Source organism: Acomys russatus, chromosome 8 (genome assembly GCF_903995435.1).
Source record: "Acomys russatus chromosome 8, mAcoRus1.1, whole genome shotgun sequence".
NCBI lineage: Eukaryota > Metazoa > Chordata > Mammalia > Rodentia > Muridae > Acomys > Acomys russatus.
The window spans coordinates 72,692,508-72,716,930 of NC_067144.1; the positions used below are offsets into that span (position 1 = coordinate 72,692,508).

The 24,423-nt window shown below is 51.1% G+C and overlaps 1 protein-coding gene across 1 annotated transcript in view; it reads left to right on the forward strand.

Moving 5' to 3' along the window:
* Sim2 (SIM bHLH transcription factor 2) overlaps positions 1–20,331 on the forward strand; it is a 40,576-nt gene extending 20,245 nt beyond the window's left edge. Inside the window, exons 5-11 of the mRNA XM_051150285.1 lie at positions 843–928; positions 3,494–3,693; positions 8,925–9,031; positions 14,859–15,006; positions 16,160–16,328; positions 16,726–17,134; positions 19,462–20,331. Coding sequence (XP_051006242.1) covers positions 843–928; positions 3,494–3,693; positions 8,925–9,031; positions 14,859–15,006; positions 16,160–16,328; positions 16,726–17,134; positions 19,462–19,877 — 1,535 coding nt within the window. The 3' untranslated portion in view covers positions 19,878–20,331. The remainder of the gene's footprint in view (positions 1–842; positions 929–3,493; positions 3,694–8,924; positions 9,032–14,858; positions 15,007–16,159; positions 16,329–16,725; positions 17,135–19,461) is intronic.
* The last annotated feature ends 4,092 nt before the right edge of the window (positions 20,332–24,423 follow it).

The following is a 24,423-nucleotide window of genomic DNA, read 5'->3' on the forward strand; positions in this document are numbered from 1 at the left end:
TCTGAGCAGGGACTTTAGATTGTGTGCCATGGCACAGACTGGTTTAGAAGCCCAGGGCATCACACACATACCTCCTTAAATTACAGTCAGATTGAGTGCTGGGAAGACACAGAGCTTAGCCCAGAGGCCCCGGCCTCTCAGCTCCCCTTGGCAGCACCACGAGGCATGCTGACTAATGGGTCTTCTGCATACCTGGGGCTGCAGTTCCCAGCTCGGCCAAAATCTCCCTATGTGGGGCCTGGAAAAGGAATGAGGGCAAAGGTAAGTAAATGGTAGGTTGCTCCTCAGGTAAAGGCCGAGCCTGATGGAGAGACCTGCAGAGATGGAGCTGGGGAAGGGTGTTCCAAAATGGTAGCAGTCTTACAGAGCTTTGGCGTCTCAGAGCCCACCGTGTAGCTGGCGGGTTGTGAATGTGCCCGGTGCCCTCTGCCAGCAACAGGGGCTGAGTTGTGACTGGTGTTTGGTATCTGCTGCCTCGACGGGAATTAGATGCTTCGGGGGCCTCTCCAGCAGCCACCCTGGCACCAGGGGCCTCTGTGGCATGTAAGAGGAAGATGCCACTTTGTGAGGCTGACCCACCACTTCCCAAGACTCTTGCTATATGGCCACGTGGTTCAGGCTGCTTTTCTTCAAAGTTTTGGAAGTTGCCTCAGGATGGGCAAGGTCTCTTGCCTTCCCCACTCAGGCTTTGGTTGTTGGCAAAGCTCTCTGGATCAGGGTGTGGCCGTGGGTGATGAGGCATCTGGCTGCTGTGTCTGCTCTGGGGGTTTGCTGGTGTGGGGTGGGAGGATTCTGGGGGAGCAAGCAGGACAGTCCCTGTCTAACGGTGCCTCTGCTTCCAGAGTACGAGATAGAGAGGTCTTTCTTTCTTCGAATGAAGTGCGTCTTGGCAAAGAGAAACGCCGGCCTGACGTGCAGTGGATACAAGGTATGTCGGGCTCCTGTGGGAACTGGAGTGGCTGGCTGGGGTCTGCACTGTATATCTTATATTCTGTTCCGAGTGTGAACACTTGAGGCAGGAGAGAGGGTAGGGGACTCCACCATGTCACCTCTGCCAGGACAGAAGTCTTGAGCAAGGTGCAGGGCAGATTGAGTCCTCAGGCCTGGCACTTTACTCGGATGTTCCAGGCTGGTTGGATTTCATCATCTAAGACCAGGATTGCAGTGGCTTAGCGTAGACTTTTGTCCCTGCACCTGCGAGTTCCACTTTGCATGGCCTGGATCAGCAACTCTGGAGCATCCACGTTCCTGGGCAGGATCCCAGAGCAGCAATGAGCAGCCGCTTCACAGAGATGTTGCTCCTGCTTCTGGAATGTTCCAGTAAATCTGGTACCTAAGATGGCGTTTCGCAGTAACCACCAAGGCCCTCCTAGGTGCCAAGCGGCACCCTCTTTTGGCACCACAGCCAATGGGTCATCCTGGCCATCTGAAGGGAGTGGTGCTGGCCTTGGGAGGGAGAAGGGAAGGCTGACCAGGCTGAGTGGCACAGCTGAGGCGTCTTAGCCTACCTAGCCCATGGCTGAACTTCTCTGTCAGACATGGTCACCTGCTGAGGTCCATTCCAGAGTAAAGGGGATCAACTACACAGCCAGTGGGCTGTGCTTCGGTGTTAGAGACAGCAATTTCCAGGTAGGAGGGTGGGTGGGTGCGGACCCTTCACCCAGGAGTGTCCCGTGTGCTGTTTGTCCCTATAGGGCAGGCGGGAAGGTTCAGGGAGCTGGAGGTAGCTGAGCTGGCACCCCTTGGAAAAGAAGGAGGGTGGTTTTGGGGGTGCTATGAGGCCTTTGTGCTTTTCAATTCTGTTTTTGGAATGCCCCTCTCAGCCCAGCGTCTTCCTGCTCCTCTTCAGCTGCCTGTTTTTGGTCAGTGAACTCTTCCTTTGACCTTGAGCTTAATCCCTTGACCTTAATCACACACTTCACTTAAAAATAATTTTATTTTTTTACAATTTATTTATTATTATGTGTACCTCTGAGCCATCTCTCCAACACCCCCCCCCCTTTTGCTTTGTTTTGTTTTGTTTTTCAGACAGAGTTTCTCTGTGTGGCCTTGGCTGTCCTGGACTCGCTTTGTAGACCAGGCTGGCCTCGAACTCACAGAGATTCACCTGCCTCTACCTCCCTGAGTGCTGGGATTATAGGTGTGTGCCACTATACCTAGGCCCATTTTTATTTTTTGTAGTTACTTTTTGCACACTGGGGTTAAACCCAGGGCCTCGGACACGCCAGGCAAACACTCCAAGGCCAAGCTCTTCCACACTTGAGGGATATGCACATTTTTCTTCCCTGTCAAGAAGCCTCCTTGAGCCTGGCCAGGAAGCCCTGAGCTCCACCCGTACCCAGGAGGCCCTGGGCTTGACTAGTTTCTGCCACTTGTCAGTTGTCCAACTGTAACCTGTCTGTCCGTCCTTGGTTGACCCATCCAGAAAAGTGGGAGCCCAGGCTGGAATGGAGGGATTTTTAGATTTCTTCCAGCTCTAAACAGTACGTTTGTGAATCCTGTAGACAGAGAATCCGGGCGGCCGTGGCTGTAGCTCGGCTGTAGAGCATGTGCTCTGTACACAGAAGCCCTAGGTTGAGTCACCAGCACTGCGTAAGTGGAGAGTGGTAGTGAACGCCCAGCACTTGGGAGATGGAAGCAAACTGTTAAGTTCAAGGCTATACTCCATTGTGTGGTGAGTTTAGGCTAGCCTAGGCTACAGAGCCTGGCACTAGTGTGGGGGCGGGTGGGCAGAGAGAAAGGTAAGGGTTCAGATGGCCACTGGTTTAACAATTACGGTTCTTGCAGGAGTGTTTAAGTGGCAAATACACTTAGCCATGGATGGATGGTGGCTCAGATGCCTCCAGGTGCCTCGCTCGCCCTGGGAACTGCATATTCCCTCCAGCACGGTCTCTGGCTCTCTAACTATTGTCTGGTGACTTACCGTTTATTAAAAACTTGAATTATAAACAAATTAGAAGTCAGCACGTTGGCCTGAGCATGTCCTTGTCATGTAAACATGAGGATCTGAGTTTGGATTCCCCAGCCAAAGAAATTTAAATAAATAAAAATTATACTGAATGAATTCTTCATTTCCTGGAGCGATAAGAGTGTACTGGGTGTTAGAAATGCTAGGTTCGATCCCATGAAGTTGGAAAGCATTTTAATTGCTGGGCAGCACTCACAAGAGAGCAGCGTGTCCCCTAACAGGTCTCTGCCCGGGTTCTCTAGTCAAATCTGGCCATGGGTTACATCCAAGTCCATCGTGCGTTAGTGAGGCTGGACCTTCTCACTCCTCCTGCACACCTGGCTGGATAAGAAGCAGATGTTTCGTTAGGCAGAGACATAGATCCTTTCTACCGAGCAGGGAATCAGGTTTTTAGCCACATGTTGACTATAGAATTCCATAGGAACTGGACTGAAGAATGTTCTAGCATTTGAAAAAAAAAAGAAAGAAAGAAAACCACTAAACCAAGAGCAGTGGTGCCCACTGAGCCTGCGGCGTCCTTCCCAGGTCATCCACTGCAGTGGCTACTTGAAGATCAGGCAGTACATGCTGGACATGTCCCTGTACGACTCCTGTTACCAGATTGTGGGGCTGGTGGCCGTGGGCCAGTCGCTGCCGCCCAGCGCCATCACGGAGATCAAGCTACACAGCAACATGTTCATGTTCAGGGCCAGCCTCGACCTGAAACTCATCTTCCTGGATTCCAGGTGAGTCTGCCCCTTGCTGTCACCGTGGCTGTGACTTCCCAGAAGGTCCGGGTGGTGGAAACTGGTCCCTGAGAGCCAAACAATAACAAGAAGAAAACCTCCTAAGGGTGTAGATCAGCAAGGGAGTTAGTCACGAAGGGAATGAACTCACGACAGACTTGCTGCCTGGGACTGGGAACTAATTACCTAACGTTTGAGTCTCACAAGCTTGTGAGGAGAATGCATGCTACAACATAAGAGGACCCTTCCTTCCTTCCTACTTCCTTCCTTCTTTCCTTCCTACTTCCTTCCTTCCTACTTCCTTCCTTCCTTCTTTCTTTCCTTCCTTCCTACTTTCCTTCCTTCCTTCCTACTTTCCTTCCTTCCTTCTTTCCTTCCTTCCTTCCTTCCTATTTTCCTTCCTTCCTTCCTTCCTATTTTCTTTCCTTCCTTCTTTCCTTCCTTCTTTCTTTCCTTCCTTCCTTCTTTCCTTCCTTCCCACTTTCCTTTCTTCCTTCTTTCCTTCCTTCCTCCTCCTCTCCCTTTCTTTTCAGACAGGGTCTCATGTAGCCCAGGCTGGCCTCAAATTCACTACTTGCCTGAGGATGATGATGATCCTCCTGCCTGTCTCTGGAGTGCTAGGATGGCAGGCACGTACCTTCATGTACCTTCTCCTTTTGTCTCTTCTGAAAGCCCACGACTTGAGTTTTCCCTCATCTTTCCACCACACTGGGGGAGACCTTGAAATAAAAGGTCTTCCACTCCAAACAGTGTGTGAGGCTCCAACCTCTGCGACAGCCACCATGAGCCAGTGGTGGAGAGTGGACAGTTCACCTTCCATGTGGGGAGGCTTGGCCACGGCCTGTGGATACCTTCCTTGTCAGTGTCTACGCTGGGGAGGGGAGCGTGAATGACGCAGAATCATAATCATGGCTTTTGTTTCAGGAGGCCTTGCTGAATCTGCTCTTACCCATAGTGCTTTGGGTCTCCAGTCAAATGCTTTTGGATTATTATTGTTGTTATCCTGGCTGCCCTGTAGACCAGGCTGGCCTCGAACTCACAGAAGTCTGCCAGCCGCTGCCTCCCAAGTGCTAGGACTAAAGGCATGTCTCTTCACATCTGGCCTTGAACGTTTAATATTTGAGAGCTGGTAGCTATATTTTCGTGGGACACTCTGAGGTGTTTTGATTCTGGTGTGCTGCACATTCCCGAATGATCCAGGCTCCACAGATCTTGAGGCCTCAGCTGGTGTTGCTTTTTCCACTGCCCTTCAGTAAAATGTCAGCCATGCTTCCCACTCGATACTTGAAAGTCTTCAGAAAGATGAAAGCAGACAACAGATGTGAAGCAGCCGAAAACTCAAAGCCTCTGGAGCTTGGCCTTCGGGAGCTCCAGGACTCAAGCAATCCTCCTGCCTCAACCTTACAAGAAGCTGAGACCACAGGCATGAGCCACTGATTGTTTTCTGTTCTATTTTTTCCCAGTTAATGAAAAATAATGCAAAGACGTATCCATAATTCTACTACTGTGAGGCTGAGACAGGAGAATTACTACTGAGTTCCAGGCTAATCTGAGACTGTCTCAAATAAACAAACAATTTATAAAAAAAAAAAAAAAAAGGAAAAATACAGCCAGGTGGTGTTGCCGCACTCCTTTAATCCCAGCACTCGGTAGGCAGAGGCAGGTGGATCTCTGAGTTCACGGGCAAGGCCAGCCTGGTCTACAAAGTGAGTCTAGGACAGCCAAGGCTATACAGAGAAACCCTGTTTCGGGAAGGGGGGTGGGTGGAGAAAGAAAGGAAAAATACAGCATCAAAGTATCCTATAGAACTGGCCATTTTACCCACTTACTGATTCCTTATTGAGAAGAGAGATAAATCCATCTGGCCCAGGGTGGGCCGTGACACGTGAAGTTAGTCAGGACGGATTCGCATGTCCCTCAAAGATATTCAAAGGGCCGAGAGGTGAGAGAGATGGCATTACAGGAGGTACAGCGTCATGCTAACATTTCAAGCAAAGAGTGAATGGAACGCATTGGGCAGCACCTTCCGGGACGGTTGAATGGTGGCCGGTTCTGTTTTGTTTCCTGCAGAGGTAGGGATGGCAGGTTGGGTGCGTGAGCTGGGTCAGAGCTCAGGAGGTCCGATGACCTTCTGGAAGCAGGCTGGACATAGGCCGAAGAAATGCAGAGGAGACTACTGGTTTCCTCCTCTCTCTCCACCTCTGTCTTAGTTAGGGCTTCTATTGTTGTGACAAATCACTGTGACCAAAAAGCAAGTTGGGTGTGACAGGTTTGTTTTGCTTACACGTCCACACTGTAGTCCATCACTGAAGGAAGCCTGGACCAGGACTCAAACAGGGCGGGATCCTGGAGGAAGGATGATGCGGAGGCCTTGGAGGGTGCTGCTCACTGGTTTGCTCCCCATGCCTTGCTCAGCCTGCCTTCTTACAGAACCCAGGACCAGCAGCTCAGGGATGGCTCCACCTACAATTGGCTGGTCCCTCCCCCATCAATCACTAATTAAGAAAATGCCCCACAGCTGGAGCTGGTGAAGGCATTTTCTCAATTGAGGCTCCCTCCTCTCTGATGACTCTAACTTGTGTCAAGTTGACATAAAACTAGCCAGCACAGCGGCTTGTATTTCTCAGATGCTTCAAGAAAAACCCTCGGGAGACCCACTGAATTCTCTGAAAGAGCAAAGAAGCGACTGGAAGGCTTTTGCAGTTGCTCCGCTCACAGCTCACAGCACTTTGAAACGCAGGTGGAGACTGGCTCAGAGGCCAGGCCGCTGTCACGTAGGAGACACTTCAGGGGGTCTGGACCCTTCACCGTTGCTCGCATTTCTGTTTTATTGCAGTAATGTGATCTTGAAAGACCTCTGGGCTAGAGCCAGGCCTGGGAGGACGGCAATAGTCAGGAGCTACTATGGTGGGGAGGGTATTGGCCTGAGGTCCCCCAAGTTACAGGACAAGGGTGGTAGGGCTAGGGGAGCAGCTGCTGGCCACCCACAGGCACAATCCCAGCACAACTGAACCCCGGCTTAACCTGAAGTTTGGATCCTTGGGGTTTTGTGGTGTTCGCTCTGAAACTGTAGCTAGTAATTTGGCTAAGGTTGGGTGAGACCAGCGATGTCTGGGGTCTGGCACATCCTTCTGACAGGTCTACAGACACTGGCTTTGAACAAACCCAGGAGGGCATCTTGCCAAGCCCTTCCCCTGACCTGTAGTTTTTAAAGTTGGCGAGTGGTTTGATGAGAACACGGTGCGCATGTCTCTGACTCTTCCCCACATCCGTGCCCTCGCTGTATCAGCTCAGTGGTCCAGAAGCCTCTTTAGTCTGTGCTGCAGAGACATCTGGGGTGCTTCTGGAGTCAGTTGTCTTTACTTTGCTCCTACCCAGTCAGGCACTATTGGGTTTGCAGCTCTCGGGGAGCCCTTGGGCAAGTCTCTAGAGCACTGACCGAATGGAGCAGGAGCCAGTGACACCCCCACACGCTCACCTGAAGCCCTGTTCCCTCCCCATCCTAGAGAAACACCACAGGTACATGTGTGCCAAACTGGAGAGCCATTCCAAGGAGACCTGCCGCTCTGAGAGATGCACGATTGGGGGTCCGGGCAGCGGGGTCACGTTCCCCCCCCAGCTCTGTCTGTGGCTAGCATTTCACAGCCGGCAAGCAGGGCCCTCAATGCCAGCCTTTTTCACTAGCCCCCAACCCCCCCAAACCACCCCCCATCTCCGCCTTCTTCACTAGCCCCCAACGCCCGCGCCACCCTCATCTTCAGCACTGACTTCTCCCCACTGCCACCTTGTTTTCAGAGTCCTTCCTTCTGCCCTTTCATCTGTCCTTAAATATCTGTCACCAACATGCTTAGGGCCACCTACCTCTCTCAAGGACACAGTTCTCAGTGTGATTGGGCCAAGTCTGTGAAGCCATACCACTTCCACCATGGAAAGGGCAGCCCGAGGTGGTACTGACAAGGGCTTAGCTGCTGACAGCCATTTCTCTTCGAAGTGCTGAAGTGGGAAATTAATATGTCTGGGCTTGTTCGGAGGAGAAGGATCGTGTCACAGGCACACTGGGAAAGACTTCTTGAGGAGACCGAGAGCTTCAGCTTCCAGGCGAATATTTTCAGCCACGGCACCATTTTCTGGGGGGTCTGCAGGATAATCCTCCATGGATGCCAGGCTTAAACAGCCACTCTGTAATTGTCAGTAGTAGGGACCACCCGACTGTAAGGTCTGGAGACCAGCCACCCGGCGAACAGTACCCAGGGTAGAGCAGCAATTAAAACAGCCAGCACGAAGCCAAAAAGTGGAAACAACCTCAGCACCCATGAACAGGCGAGCGAATAAACAAGACACAAAACGTGGTATCGGCAGGAAATAGAATAGCATCCAGTCATAGACAGGGATGTTCTGGCACACGCTACAAATGGCAGTGGACCGTAAACATGTTATCCCGTGTGAAGGAAGGCAGAAGGCAGAGGGCCACACACAATCTCATTCTAATTTAGGACATGCAAGTTAAAGAAGACAGGAAGCTCATTGGGGGACAAGGGCTGGAACTAAGGCCTGGTGGTGTTTTTAAGGTGAGGAGCTTCTGTTGAGGATGACCAGACAGTGTGGGAGGAGCACAGTACAGGGTGACTGTTGATAACGTGTCTTTAGTCAATCAACTAAACCATGCACGTGAAATGGTAAGATGGTAAATATTATGGGATGTATATTTTATTAGGATTGAATAAATAAAAGATCCAGGGAGATGGCTCAGTGGTCAAAGTGTCTGCTGTGTAAGCAGATCCCCAGGAGTCATGCGTGGCTGTGCAGCCTCTAACCCCAGCACTGGAGGACAGAAATGGGGGTTGCCTGCATTAACGCACACACAGAGCAAAACAGGCTCACAAAGCAGCCTCCGCAGACCCTCAGAGAGCCTCTTCTCCATCCCAGCGCCTACTTCAATATTCGCATCAAAACTTTCCCACCAATGTCCATAGATGGGCAGAGTTCGAGAAGAGCTCTGTTGCTAAGCCATCGCAGGCATGCTTGTAGTCTGCAGTTCCAGAACATTCTACACCATACCCCAAGCTATCATCCAGAGATTTTTCTTCCTGTAGAAAAGATCATTCCAAAATCCACATCCCCACCCCCACCCCTGGGCCTCTTCTGCATTTGATTAGTTGGCAAAGCAAGTACTGATTTAAAGGAAATTTCCTAAGAGCAGCTTGACTCATGGAGCCACGGTCCTCCCACAGGGTGACGGAGCTTACGGGCTATGAGCCGCAAGACCTGATTGAAAAGACACTGTACCATCATGTGCACGGCTGTGACACCTTCCACCTCCGCTATGCCCACCACCTCCGTGAGTACCGAGTCACTGGGCCAGGGGCAGCTGGCCAGGGTGGAGGCAGGAAGGGCAGGGAGGGGACATGCCTCTTGCCTGGGGCAGACATATGTGTGAATCTAAAGCCCAGCATGACTTCCTTTGCCCTTGCTAGCGTAGGCCCCTGCTGCCTGTTCCCTACCACTCCCGGGCATGGTCTCAGTGACAGTGGCAGACCCCAGTGGCCTGAGTTCTGAACTGTGGACTGGAAGGCCCAGCTAATCTATGAGATCCTGACTCCAGTTATGGATACCAGGAGCATTAGCACAGGAACAGTGTGGGGCCTTCTGGTGTACAGCCAGGCCTCGGAGTAAGAAATTAAGTACCCTGCCACCCAGTGGGAGGGACCCTATGTTCATAGTCTTCATTTTACCATTGAGGGCACTGCAGTTCAGAGAGGGGATGCACTGTGGTCACATAGGCAGAACTGGAAGCCGAACCCCAGCAGAGTTCAGCGACTGAGTCTCGCCCCGCTGGGATGCTGGGATGCTGGAGACAGCTTATGCTCTACCATAGGGGGCGTCGGCTGGCTTCCCAAGTGACTTGACTTGCCCATGGAGGCAGTGTGGGCACCTCAGGGTTTGGAGCAGGTCACTTTTCTTTAGGAATACAGGGAATAATTGGGTGGAATGAAATATTCCATCTTCCACCTGTCCAGCCCCATCCGGCCCGTGGCAGGTCCTAGGACACTTCGTGGACAAGCTGGGGCCATCCAGGTGAGGCCTGGGTTATGCCCCTGGGCTACGTGCTTGTCTTGTTCTGGCTCAGCTAAGAGATGTGAGAGGACGTTTACTCGTGTCCTTGGAGGTGGCAGATCCAGGGGCTGCACAGCCCTCTTGGCTACTCAGTGTGACCAGGCGTTGGTGAATGCAGCAAGATAGGCTCTTTCCCTCTTCTCAGGTCCATAGGGACCAGCTGAGACTGAATTTCTTACACCAAATTCCTTGCCCCTTGGCACACAGAGGTGAAGAATTAGGGACTGTGTGTGTGTGTGTGTGTGTGTGTGTGTGCATGTTTGTGCACATATGTGAAAACATATATGCGCATGTGTGTTCGCAAATGTGAAAGCCAGCAGTCTCATGGGAAGTTTCCTTTCTCCGGATATTGCCAAGCCTGAGGGAACTCTGACAGGGACACTGCCGGCAGGCAACCCAGACTCACAGGCCCTGGGTTCCGTCCCCACTACCCTGCTAGGACCAGAAGTTCAAAGGCATCTTCTTTTCTGTTATTTTGAGACAGGGTCTCTCTGTGTAGCCTTGGCTGTCCTGGACTCACTCTGTAGACCAGGCTGGCCTCGAACTCAGAGATCTGCCTGTCTCTGCCCCCAGGGCTGGAATTAAAGGCGTGCGCCTCCCAGCTCTAGGCGTCCTTATCTACAGAGAGAGTCTGTAACCAGCTTGAGATACATGAGAGAGACCTTGTCTCCAAAAGAAAAGCATAGGACCCCACTGGCCGCTGCTCTCAGTCCTGGGGTGCTCGGGGAGCCGTGGCAGGCCCTGCCTCAGAGTTGATGAGGTAAAAGAAGAAAGAGTGGCCACCATTTCTACATTTCTGCTGAGAGCTGCTTGTGAGTGACTTTAATCCCCTGACTCATTCCATGTCTGGTCAGGGGGTGCTTTGCTTACGGGGCTCTGTAGCAGCAGAGCAGGTGCCAGCAGCTGGAAGTGGCTGCCAGCCAGCACCAACCGACTTCCTAGTCCCCACTCAGGCTCCTCCTCCACTGTCCAGCCCGTTCCCAGCCTCTCCTCTGCACAAGTGTCACTTCTCCCTGTCACCTTCCCTGTCTGAGGTCCCTGTTGACTAACCTGGGCAGCCTCACAGCCACCTTCACAACCATGGGGCATGCTCCCCCCCATGCCCCTCCTCTAGGAAGAGTGGAAGGTGCTGAGGCCCCTCCCCCCTCCCCTCACCACCACCCAAGGCTGTTGCCTTTCCTGTCACAGACGTGTATAGCTGCACTTGGCTCCTCAACACCCTACAGAAGTGACCTAACTTCTTTCTTGAGGCCCCGTCCACTCCTGCTTTTTAGATCCTTTCCCAGGAGCTGCCACAACAAAGCTTACAGAAGACACACTCATTTCTCCACAGTCATGAGGCTCGAAGTCCAAGCTCAAGGTGTTGTCACTGGGTCCTGCTGAGGCCTTTCCGCTTGGCACCTTCCCCGTGTTCTCACGTGTCTGCTCCTGTGATCCTACTGTCTTATAAATGCACTGGTCACAACGGGTCAGGCCTAAGGGCTTCACCCTGTGAGCTCGTGCCACTGTATTTATCTCTGTTAAGGCGCTGACTCCAGTCAGTTGTGTTCCGTGGTACTGGACTGAGAGTTTCGGTTTGCAAGGTGTGGGTGGCACAGTTCAGCCTGGAGCGGGTACAGTCTTTGACACGCCTGTGACCCTACCTCAGCTGTGGGTGCAGGCCCTTTTTGTAACTTGGTAGGTAACCCCCATTTCATAAGGATGTCACTTCCTCTGATGTCATGGGGATGGGGACGTAGATGAGGTAATGGAAGCACGTTAAATGCGCATGCTTCACAGCCTTGCTCATGCTCAAGAGCATGGATCCCACCCTGGCAAGCAAGTCGGCTGAGGAGCCAGAATTAATCCTGAGAGAAAGCGGTGAATGGCTGTCATAGCAGTGCTGGTTGCATTGGCTGTACACAGCAGGGTCGAGGATGGCTGTTTACACAGCAGGGTCGAGGGATGTGTACACAGGGCAGAGAGGAGGCTGTTACACAGCAGGGATGGCTGTTACACAGCAGGGTCAGAGGGATGGCTGTTACACAGCAGGGTCAGAGGGATGGCTGTTACACAGCAGGGTCAGAGGGATGGCTGTTACACAGCAGGGTCAGAGGGATGGCTGTTACACAGCAGGGTCAGAGGGATGGCTGTTACACAGCAGGGTCAGAGGGATGGCTGTTACACAGCAGGGTCAGAGGGATGATTGTTACACAGCAGGGCCAGAGGGATGGCTGTTACACAGCAGGGTCAGAGGGATGGCTGTTACACAGCAGGGTCAGAGGGTTGGCTGTTAGGGATGGCTGTTAACACAGCAGGTCAGAGGGAGGGCTGTTACACAGCAGGGTCAGAGGGATGGCTGTTACACAGCAGGGGTCAGAGGGATGGCTGTTACACAGCAGGGTCAGAGGGATGGCTGTTATCACAGCAGGGTCAGAGGGATGGCTGTTACACAGCAGGGTCAGAGGGATGATTGTTACACAGCAGGGCCAGAGGGATGGCTGTTACACAGCAGGGTCAGAGGGATGGCTGTTACACAGCAGGGTGTGGTGGCTGTTACATGGCATGCATCTCTACAGATGTTCTTAAAGGCTTTGGCGCCTTGAGTATATTTCTGCTTCCTAACCTCCCACACAAAACACTTTTCCAAGTTAAGACAAAACACTGATTTTTCATTCTGGTTAGAAAATTCAAACTCCTTTGTTAGAACTTTAGAAGACGGAAAGCCAGTCAGATAAGAATGTGCACAGAGCCCCATCTGCCGGCCACAGTTCCTCATAGGAATGCTCTAGTCTTTGTAACTGTGTGCTAGGGACTGTGACTATCCTTGTACAAAAGAGGAGACTGAGGCACGGTTGGGAGCAGATCACAATTAGTCTGTGTGGGCGTGTGCCCGCAGCACCATTTTTTACATTAGGATTACACTCTGCTCGTTTCTGAGCCTCTTTCCATTGCACCACGTGCATTTTCCAGGATCACAGACCCCTGCCAATCATCGCAGAGTCTGCACAGAGCCCTCCCCCTCGAGCACCCGGGCCCCTCCCAGGGAGGCCTTGAACTTTAAACAGTGAATCTTTCTCCACACCAGCCTTCTCATCGTGTGCAACTCCCGCAGACCCCGTCCCTCCAAGTGAAGTATGTGGCTTCAGTGAGTCACCGGACTGCTTTCTAGAAAGTTCTGAGTCCTCCAACATCCCTCAGATGGGCCGGCACCACAGATAAGCTGGCACCGCTTGCCACCCTTTTTCTTAAATAAAAGTCACACAATACAAAGTCCAACTTTGTAACCATTTTCAGTGGGTTTTGGAATGGCCACTGTGCAGCTGTCACCTTAGTGTGATCCCACAAAAAGCTGACTCATGAAGTTGGTGTGTGTGTTTGTGTGTGAAAGTGTGTTGTGTATCTGTGTGTATGTGTGTGTGTCTGTCTGTTTGAGACACAGTCTCACTCTGTAGTTAGCTTGGCATTCACCCTGTATTCCGGGCTAGCCTCAGACCTATGGTGCTCCTCTGATATGCTGGAATTACGTGTGAGGCACCATGCCTGGCTGGATAAAATGGAGCCAGTTTATCCCAAATATTTTAAGAACCGAATATTTAAGAACAAATCACAGATATTTCAGGTATTTCATTGCCTTTGACACGCGGGGCTGACAACCTGTTGACTATTGGTTCATGCATTTCCCCATGCATCCAATGTCTTGAAACAGGGGATGGAGAATAAAAATGTGGGGGCTGGAGAGACGGCTCAGAGGTTAAGGGCACTGACTGCTCTTCCAGAGGTCCTGAGTTCAATTCCCAGCAACCACATGGTGGCTCACAACCATCGGTAATGAGATCTAATGGTAGAGCACTGTATACATAATAAATAAATCTTTAAAAACAAACAAACAAAAGTCTTGAAGCAGCCGGGTTTTTACTGCGGCTGACACAGGATCCATCATGATCAGCAGAGAGCCTGAGGCGTGCTGGGCAGACTGGGGTCTTGGGCTCTGTAGCTCAGTGTGAGGACTGGGTTTGAGTTGGATGCACACCTTGGTGTGTGTGTGTGTGTGTGTGTGTGTGTGTGTGTGTGTGTGTGTGTGTTAGTACCAGCTAGCCCATCACAGCCTCAGCCCCTTTGGCCTTTTCCCCTGGTTTCTGTTGGGTGGTTTCCATGTAGGGGCCCCAGGACAGCCTTGCCTTGACAAGCAGGAATGTTCTAGAACTGGGGGTAAAATAGTTGCCATGCCTTTGCTCAGCTTTCTGCTCACCACTGGCCACCTGCAGCTCTGGACACTTCCCTTCCCTCCTTGAAGACTGCTGCAGGGAGTGGTGGTTTATGGGCGCATAGAGGTTTGGGGGTACCGCTCAGCGGCCCAGCTCTGCACCCAGGCACAGAAGGTAGGCTCATGGGCTCAATCTTCACGAGCTGTGTCACTAAGCAGAGGGCTTTCTTGTGTGCGCAACACAGGAAATTAACAGTCTGAGGAAAATGGGTAACTGGGAAGAAATATAAACGGCAGTAGGGAAGCCGGTTCCCGGTGACACACACGGCACGACAGATGGCAAGTGTCACCACCAATCTGACACTTGGTTGCACGCACGGAAATTAGCATTCTGTTTAAACAACTAAGTTCCTGTGCCCATTAAAGGTTTTGGGGATTAAAATGTAATTGGGACATTTTGGATACTAAAAAGCTAATTGGATTTCACCACTCTGCAGGTACTGGTGATGTCTGGGGGTGGTTTTCTCCAGTGAAAGCAGAGACTATTAAATCAGGGCTCTTAACAAGAGGGGAAAGGCTACTGTGGGGACTCTGCAAATGTGTAGGGGTGTGTGTGTGTGTGTGTGTGTGTGTGTGTGTGTGTGTGTGTGTGTGTGTGTGTGTGTGTGCACGCGCGCGCATATACATGCGTGCATGTGTTCGAGTGTGAGTGCATGCACGTGAGTGAGTGCATGCACATGAGTGGGAGGAGGTGAAAGGCATCTATTCCCAGTTCTCAAAGGTCCTCTGCCCTAGAGGGCTCTGCGTCAGAGCGTAGGGCAGGACCTCTGGAGGCCCCAGGACTCATGTCACCTTGTGCTTGCAGTTCTAGTGAAGGGCCAGGTCACCACCAAGTACTACCGGCTGCTGTCCAAGCTGGGCGGCTGGGTGTGGGTGCAGAGCTACGCCACCGTGGTGCACAACAGCCGCTCCTCCAGGCCCCACTGCATCGTGAGTGTCAATTATGTCCTCACGTAAGTCACCATATTTGTTCCTATCTTTGCTCTCTCCCTCCATCCCTCGTCACACCGCTCTGAGAAGCGTCCTCTCCCACCCCACTTGCTTTCTAGAACTGTCTCCCTTTCTGTTATACTGGGATAATCTGGTAGGTTGGGATGTCCCAACTGTTGACATGTGCCAGGGAGTGGTAGTAAGGATGATGCGGGGACGCTCCCAGGATATAGCTTGGATCCTAGTAGAGAGCCCACGAGAGGGGCCAGTGTCCACAGAGCGTGAACTCGTGCCCTGTGTTAGTCACACGCGTCTGTGCTTCTGGCGTCAGGGACAGACATCTTCCTCTCTTCCCAAGGATGGTGAGTTTTTGGTTCCTGAAACACTCCAAAGTTTAATTGGAAATTTAAAAAAACAAAACTGTTTCAAGACAGTCTTGTCATTAGTTCAGGCGAGCCTCTAACTCCCACACCAGCCTTCCTTGTACTGGGACTCCAGGAATGGGTCTCCAAAGGCCTCAGAGGCAGGTGCGTGTAAGTCCACTAGAAGTCACGGCGTAGTGTCCTGTCCACCAAAGCGATTGTAGAGCAAGTCACTCTGGCTCTCACTTTCACTATGTGCGTCCACAGCCTCAGCCAGAGGACGGTCCTTCTTTGTGTCCTGGACACTGAGGGTTCAGAGCCTAGGTTCCTTCACAGAATGATCACCAGGCTACCACATGCTTTAGGAGGATGACACTGCAACATACGTGGGAGAAAATGCCTCTGCCCCTAACTTACACCAGCCAGGGATGGCAGCACTTAGTAGCTGCTCTCCCTTTAGAATGTGGCCTTGTCAACTTGCTTCTGCAGACTAGACATGAGTGCATGTGGGAGAGGGTGAGGTGAGGAGCTGTCTCTATCCCACCAGGCTCCTGGGGGCACTTAACAGAGAACAGCTGGGCCCCAGGTATGCAAACCAACAGGGACAGTGGGTCACGGAGCTGCTGCCTTTCACCTCTGCCTAGTCACTATGCCCACCCCTCGCCGTGGTCAAGAGTGCCCTTGGGAACTAGGTGTGGGCAGAATGGGTTCCCTTCACTCTTGAACTCTGTGGGTCACCACCCTCAAGCTGCCCTACCTGCTTTTCCTCCATGCCTGGGCTGCTGGGAGTGACTTGCCCACCCCTGCATTCCAGAGATATCGAATACAAGGAACTTCAGCTGTCTCTGGACCAGGTAGCCACTTCTAAGTCTCAGGACTCCTGGAGAACCGCCTTGTCTACCTCACAAGAACCTAGAAAATCAGCTAAACCCAAAAACACGAAGATGAAGACAAAGCTGAGGACGAACCCATACCCTCCACAGGTAACACACAGTGGGCAAGTTGGCATCTATGTGGGAGCTCAGGACACCTGGGTGTCAACTATATGTCCTTGCACAGTGAGATAAGGTCCCGCAAATAGCAAGGAGGAGAGGCATGCGTTACCTCGCGTGGCTTATGGTACTATCAAAATGAAAAATGTTTCCTCTTATAGTGTCATTGGTGAGTTCTGGGAAGTGGCGGGTGTCCACAAGCACCTGGTGTGTGGTCAGCTTGGAGGATAAGATCTTTCCAGTCGGGACCTGGGGACTTCGCAGTAGCATTGGGGTCAGGCCAACGCCAGCGTGGGGTGGGGCCCCTAAGATCCTGCCCTGTGGGATGAGAAGGCAGCTTACCCGTGGCCTCTTGGATGGCCTCTCATTTGTCTCTCTTGCCACGCAGCAGTACAGCTCGTTCCAAATGGACAAACTGGAATGCAGCCAGGTGGGAAACTGGAGACCTAGTCCCCACACTAATGCCCCAGCTCCTCCAGAACAGCAGCTCCATTCAGAAGGCAGCGACCTTTTGTACGGGCCGCCCTATGGCCTCCCCTTCTCCTACCATTATGGACACTTCCCTTTGGACTCTCACGTCTTCAGCAGCAAGAAGCCAGGACTGCCCGCCAAGTTCGGGCAGCCCCAAGGATCCCCGTGTGAGGTGGCACGCTTTTTCCTGAGCACGCTGCCAGCCAGCAGCGAGTGCCAATGGCATTGTGCCAACCCCCTAGTGCCCAGCAGCCCATCGCCAGCTAAAAACCTTTCTGAGCCTCCTGTGACTGCTGCCCGGCATGGACTTGTGCCAAACTATGAAGGTGGGTCTTATTTGCACGAGGGGAAGGGGAGGGCTCCAGCATCAGTAGCGGTGGGTGGTGGATGGGGAAAGGGTTCTCACACTTCAGGCAAACTGGCTTTTTCTGCTTCTAAGTAGGAATTACCATGCTTCCTACTGCCAATCATGGCTTCTGGAGTGAGAGAGGACTGGGTTGCACTCCCTAAGAACACCGAGCCAGCATCAAGTGCCCAGTCCCTCTGTAACTCCACGGGGAGACAAAAGTGATTTTCCAAACCAGCTCCCACATTTGACAACATAAGAGCTCCATCCGCAAGATGTCTTTTCACTGTATCTCAGAGTCGATGACAGAGACATTGGTTCTCTCCTACATCAGTTGTATTTTTGTTTTCATTTTTTCGGTGTTTTGTTTTGTTTTAGTTTTTGGTTTTTCGATACAGGTTTCTCTCTGTGTAGCCTTGGATGTCCTGAACTCGCTTTGTAGACCAGGCTGGCCTCGAACTCACAGAGATCCACCTGCCTCTGCCTCCCCAAGTGCTGGGATTACAGGTGTGTGCCACCATGCTCGGCTAGACCGGTTTTCAAACTACAGAAAACAAAGTAGAAATTCCTGGCCTGGGGGACAGAAACCATGAACACAGAACAATTGACATGAGCTCTTCGAGCCTCCGCCTTTTTCTCTGTAAAATGGGACTGCAGCCTCTGTGGGGAGCTTGCTTAGCACATTCTAGGTGCCTGGCAGTACATTGCTAGTTCAGTGACAACATAGGACCTTTTAACTTCTCCTGTTAGCAAGTAAGTGGGAAGAGCCACCCATTGTGTGGGGCCCTGAGACTTCCCTTTGCTCACTAGGAGATCCCAGGCCCAGGTCAGTTTAGCCTGACGGCCAACTGTGGGAAGATATAAGCCATTGCATCAAGACCTGGTGACTGCTCAGAGCACCAAGAAAGTCCTTGCAGATTGTCTGCGGGAACCCTTAAATGAGGGTAAATGTCACTGTAGGATGCTGTGCCATAGGAAAAAAAGATACCATCAGCATTTACTCAGTTGTTCAGGGAAACGTGTTTCCCTTGTGTGTTCTTTCCAACAGACACACACACACACGTCTCTCTCATCTTTCCTTGCACCCACATTCTGTCTCTCTGGCTTTGCTTTCTGTTCAGACTCTGGGGATCTGACCCCATATTGTGATCAGTCTACATTTCACGGCCAGATCTGAGGGACAATTACAGGAGAAATCCGGCCTTTGTGATCATCAGAACAACACGGTTTTCACAAGCACGCAATTGAGACGAGGCCCCACCAGGCACTGGCGCCTCCCTGCTTTGGCCCCAGCCTTTCCCAGAAGCCATGATCCCTACCTTGGGATGGCTGAATCCCCAACACTCATCTGTGCAAGGGCCCCTCACAGCCAGGCAAAGAACAAGTGAAGGGCCTTGTAAACATCCATGTGAGGCAGACTTATCATTCTGAGGATTGGCTAATGATATAACACACAGAATTAGACTTTTATTACTATTTTTAAAGCAAAAATAGTAGGCACCTGCTTGCTTGTCACATTTGACCAGAAAGGGGGCAGGGGAGGACCAAAGGTGCTAATTTGAGGCAATTTGTGACCAACTTCCTAGTCTTTAGTATTAAAAGACAAGAAAGGCCTCATAGGAAAGCTCAGGGGAGCTACTGAACCGGCATTGGCTAATACTTTTAATTATGAGCCTACTAACCAGCACAGGGCAGTCACTCACTCACACACACACACACACACACACACACACACACACACACACAGACTGTGGTACTGTGAACTGTCCTGCTTCTACACCACTGCTGGCCAGCAAGGTGTCCACTAGCTCCGGGTGGCTTTGGAGCATATTTTAATATTGACCACACCCTGGAGTATTTGGTTCTGTTACTTTAAGCGTTTTACTTAGAATGAATCCCACCTGTTGCTCTAAAGCTCCAAGCACATTTCCAACTATGTCGCAGTGGCCATGATTGCACTGCGCTGGCCTGGCCTGCACAAGGGGTGGGTGGCCGGATGGAGGAGAACTGAGTAGTTTTGCGCTTGATGGAGGGTGCCTGTGGCTGTGTGTAATGGAGAACCATGTGGCCCTGCACGTGTGACTCAGTGCATGACCCAGGAGGACCGTGTGGTACCACGGCTGGTAGAGAACCGTGTGGCTCTCCGTATATGATTAAGGGCACGCGTGTCTCTGTGCAAAGCCAAGGGCTCCTGAGGCCCGGCAAGGCTGAGGGTGCGTGTGGCTCGGATTAGAGCAGAGGACTGGGGTGTTTCTGAGTGTGCGGCTTCCTAGTGCAACCCTCTAACCTGTTGCTTGTACCCCGCAGCGCCCGCCGCCGCTGCTGCGCGCAGGTTCGGCGAGGACCCCGCGCCCCCAAGCTTCCCGAGCTGCGGCCACTACTGCGAGGAGCCGGCGCTGGGCCCCGCTAAGGCGACACGCCAGGCGTCCCGGGACGGAGCCCGGCTGGCGCTGGCCCGAGCGCCCCCGGAGTGCTGCGCGCAGCCCGCTCCCGAGCCGCAGGCGCCGGCGCAGCTGCCCTTCGTGCTGCTCAACTACCACCGGGTGCTGGCGCGCCGCGGGCCGCTGGGGGGCGCTGCGCCCGGCCTGGCCTGCGGCCCCGGAGCCCCCGAGGTTGCCAGCCCACTGCGACCCCGACACCCCGGCCCTGTTGCCGCCTCTGCGCCCAGTGCGTCCCGGCCGCACTATCTAGGCGCTTCGGTCATCATCACCAACGGCAGGTGACCCGCCAGGGCCGGTCTCACTCGGCAGGGCGGCCCGCAGGGAGAAGCCATAGGCCAGGTCTTCTCTGGTTCCTTTTTTTTTTTTTAAACTCCCCCCACATCCTTGCCCCCAGGTCCAGCTGATGGAGGGGCGAACTGTATATGCACGATATAAATTAATTTATACAGAGACAACTATTTTAATAGAACTCCGCAGCCGACTTTTAGATTTTTACCGTAGGCATAGAGGATTGGATCGCAGTTGGAGGATGGGAAAAGGGACCGCCTATCCTTGTCGCCAAGGGCCAGTTTTCAGGGGGGCCAGATTCCAGAGTCCTGATGCCAACCTGTGACCCTAAACTACCCAGTTTCCTGGGATCTTTGTTTCCTCACCATTAAGTCAAGCAAGCCGAGGCCCCACAATGGGAATTCAAGGCATTGCACGCAGTTTGGAGGAAGGATGCCACTTTAAGGAGAGCTCCCTCCCCCAGTCTTCTGTTCCAGATGGTTGGAGACAGGGTGGAAGTCCCTTCAAAATCCCTTTGGACACTTAAGTAAATGCAAAATGTTATCCTTGTAAGTCCCAGGAGCAGACAACAGTTTCTGCTGTCTTTGAACTCACCCATGCATCTCATTTTTAAATTTAATCCTTTTAAAAACACAAAAACCAACACGCGGAGGCTAAGGAGGAGAACGCGCAAGCTTATTGTGTGTGTGGACATGGGCGAGCTTCAGAAGCACACCAATCCGGAGCTGTTAAGAACTCGTGCTGATACCTACAAGTTGCACCTTCAAAATATATGGAGTAGGCATTAAATGCAAAAAGAAGATATATATATTATATATACAGAGAGAGAGAGCCAGGCCTGTTAGGAGAATGACCCCGTCAAGTATAATTCCTGGCAACGTCCTTCCAGCCGGCACACATCTGCCAGTCCTATGCTTGTGTTTGCTGCAAGTAGGAACTACTAAAGTTAGTTAAACTGCATGTGCAATACGGAAACCTGAACAGACTGCACCTTGCGGAAGAAAAAACATGCTTAAGGGATGTAATGAAAATGGTGTAAACATTTAAGCATTTTCTATATAGCGAGAGCTTTGTATGAACATGTCACATGTAACAGGTGAATGGAGACCCTTTTTATAAACGCACCAGCAGTGTTTAAAAATAAACTTCCATTACTTTTGTTTCACATTTATGATTTATTTACGAGTGTGTGTATTTTTCTTCTGGGTCACTATTTAGAGCTAGAGGTGTACCTCAGTGGCCCAGTGCTTCTGTGGCAGGCAGAAGATGCTGGTTTGAACCCAAGTATGAAAGGGGGGAAAAAAAAAAAAAAAAGAAAGAAAGAAAGAAAGAAAGGAAGAAAAGAAAATCACTATTCAAAAATTTTCTCATGGTTCTGACCTGGACATCTGCCTTGACTGCTACTTTTAATTTCTCTATACAGGAAATATAGGATAGATTTACTTTAAAAATACAGTTTATGTGGGTCTGGGAGTGGTGGAGCACACTTTTAATCCCATCATTTGGGAAGGAGAGGCAGGAGGATCTCTGAGTTCCAGGAAAGCCAAAACTACACAGAGAAAACCTGTCTCAAAAAACCAAAGAAAGCCGGGCATGGTGGCTCACGCCTTTAATCCCAGCACTCAGGAGGCAGAGGCAGGCAGATCGCTGTGAGTTCGATGCCAGCCTGGTCTACAAAGTGAGTCCAGCCCAGTCAAGGCTACACAGAGAAACCCTTGTCTCAAAAACCCCCCCAAAACCCGAAAGTCTTCACTTACCAGGAAAGTGGGATAGAGGTGAGGACATCCTATTGGGACTCTAGGTAAGAGAAGCATGGGAGAATGGGGAAACAGAAGGATCCAGAGGGTCCTAGAAACCTACAAGAACACTATGATGTGCGGATCTGGGCCCAGGGGTTCTGCTCAAACTATGGCCCCAACCAAGGACAATACGTGCAGTGAGCATCAAACCCCTACCCAGATCTAGCCAATGGACAGGACATTCTCCACAGTTAAGTGGAGAGTGGGGACTGACTCTCACACAAACTCTGGTGCCCCATATTTGACCATGTCCCCTTGATGGGGAGGCCTGGTGGCACTCAGAGAAAGGATAGTAGACTACCAAGAAGAGACTTGATACCTTATGATCATATACAGGGGGAGGAGGTCCCCCTCAGTCACAGTCATAGGGGAGGAGAGTAGGGTGAAAGGAGAAGGTGGGGAGGAATGGGAGGATACAAGGGATGGGATAACAATTGAGATGTAATATGAATTAATAAAAAAATTATAATGCAACCCCCCCAAAAAACCCAAAACAAAACAAAACAACAACAAAAAAACCAGCCAGCCAACCAACAACAACAACAACAACAACAAAAACAAAAATCAAAAACAAAAACAAAAAACAAAAAACAAGAACAAAACAAAAAAACCAACGAACCAACCAAACACCACCATCACCACCCCCCAAAAAAAACCAACCTGTATTTTAGGAAACTTCCTACCTGGATGGAAAGGTTCCACTTTTTGGTTTTTTGTTTGTTTGTTTTGTCCTTGTTTCTTTTAAACTAATCCTTCTAGAATCAATGCCATCAAGAATTATAAAAATGTGAGCTTCAGCAAGCCTCCTGTGTCACTCAGTGAGGACCCTGTTTACTCTCTCCAGTGCTGGCGAGGTTAGGACCAGGAGTCTATGTGGAAGGCACTGGGTCACACCCCTCGTCTGCACCCAGCATCGCCTCACTAGATGCTCAGTGTCCACACATGGTAACAAGCCAAGGTGTTATCCTTTATGCCCATGAGCCTCACAACTAAGCCACGGTTTTTGGAAGGTCTATGTTTGATCTGTGGGTGTTAGCACCAACATTTTCCAACAAAGTGCCATTTACATGCTTACCTGTGTCCATGGGACGAGAGGGATGCTTACTAGTGAGTGGAAAGATGACCCAGTTACAGATTCATAAATTATGACATAAACAAACATAGGGGAGTCTGTGTCCCTAGAAGTTTGAATGCATATTAGTAAACATTTCCTTATTTGGGCAAACATCACCCATTTCCATAACTGAGAATAGGAAAGAAGATTCCTCGGGAGCCAAAGTGGCTCCCAGAGATTATGGACTCAAGCAAAGTTGCCAAGCAGTTACCATGGCAACCCAATACTGTCACCCTTGTCCTCACACTGGTTCTCAACTCTGAGGCTCTGACAGACAGGAAGACTTTTAATAATGATGCCCTCCTTTCACAAAATAAAAAAATAAAAAAGAAAAGAAAATCACAGTGGGCTCTACCTAAGATGTGCCATGTTGACAAAAACGGTAGATCAAATGCACTTGAGGCCTAAGCCCAATTCAAGCCTTTGGTCCTGCACAGGGCCTCCCAGGGAAAGGAATTCCTTTATGTTCTTGGAAGCCCCTTTCTAGAAAAGCCATTCCATTCATACCTCTGCAGAAACGTGAAGGGGTGGGAGGGCCTGTTTTCCCCACCCCCACCCCCACCCCTCACTCCCACGCCTCATCCTTTCAGAAGCATGGTAGGCCTATCTCCTTTCCACCATAAAGATGTGTGTGTGTGTGGTGTCAGTGTGAGTGTATATGGTGTGAGTGTGGTGTGAGGTGGTGTGTGTGTACGGGACTTGTGTGTGGTATGAGTGGAGTGTGTGTGTGAGTGGTTCATGCGTGTGTATGTGAGGTATACGTGGTGAGTGTGTGTGGTGTGAGGGTATGGTTCATGTGTGTGGTATGAGCGAGGTGTGTGTGTGTGTGTGTGGTGTGTGTGTCTGTGTGTGAGTGTATGTGGTATGTAAGTGGTGTTAGTGTGTGTGTGTGTGTGGCGTGAGTGAGGGGTGGAGTGTGGTATGTGTGTGTGTGGTGTGTGTGTCTGTGTGTGATTGTGTGTGGTATGGGTGTGTAGGTGTTCTGTGGTGTGAGCTGTGTGTCTAACAGCCTACACCTATAAAATCTATCCATGCTTTAACCTACCAGAGCTGCAGGCAGTTGGGTAGAGCGTGGGAGTCGCTCTAATGCAGTGGAGTCAGAACATTTTCAGCTGAAACCGTGGAGACTGGCAGCCTTTAGTCACCGCCAGCCCAAGCCTCAAGCTGACCCAAACATAAGTGTGCTATTTAGTGTTAAAATATCAGTTTTCACAAAAGACAGATCCTAAAAGAACAGAGTTGAGGTGGTGACTTTAAATCTCCCTCTCATTTCAGCTGAAGGATTTGGCTGGCTGGGCGTGGTAGACAGGTGGATCCCTGAGTTCAAGCCCAGCCTGGTCTACAGAGTGAGTCCAGGACAGCGAGGGCTACACAGAGAAGCCCTGCCTCAAAAAGCCAAACCAAAACAGACAGAAAAGAATTGTTTATACTTTGGGCCTTTGTGAACTTTGCTCCTTCCCATCAGTAAGATTTCCTTTTGGGCAAGAATACATAAAAACTCACAAAGCACCAGGTTCTTGAATTCTTGCACGATTCTTGCCTTAAAAGCATGTTTATATACATATCCACACACACACACACACAGAAAGCAAGAGCTACTACTCTTAGTAATGAAACCGGGGCGGAG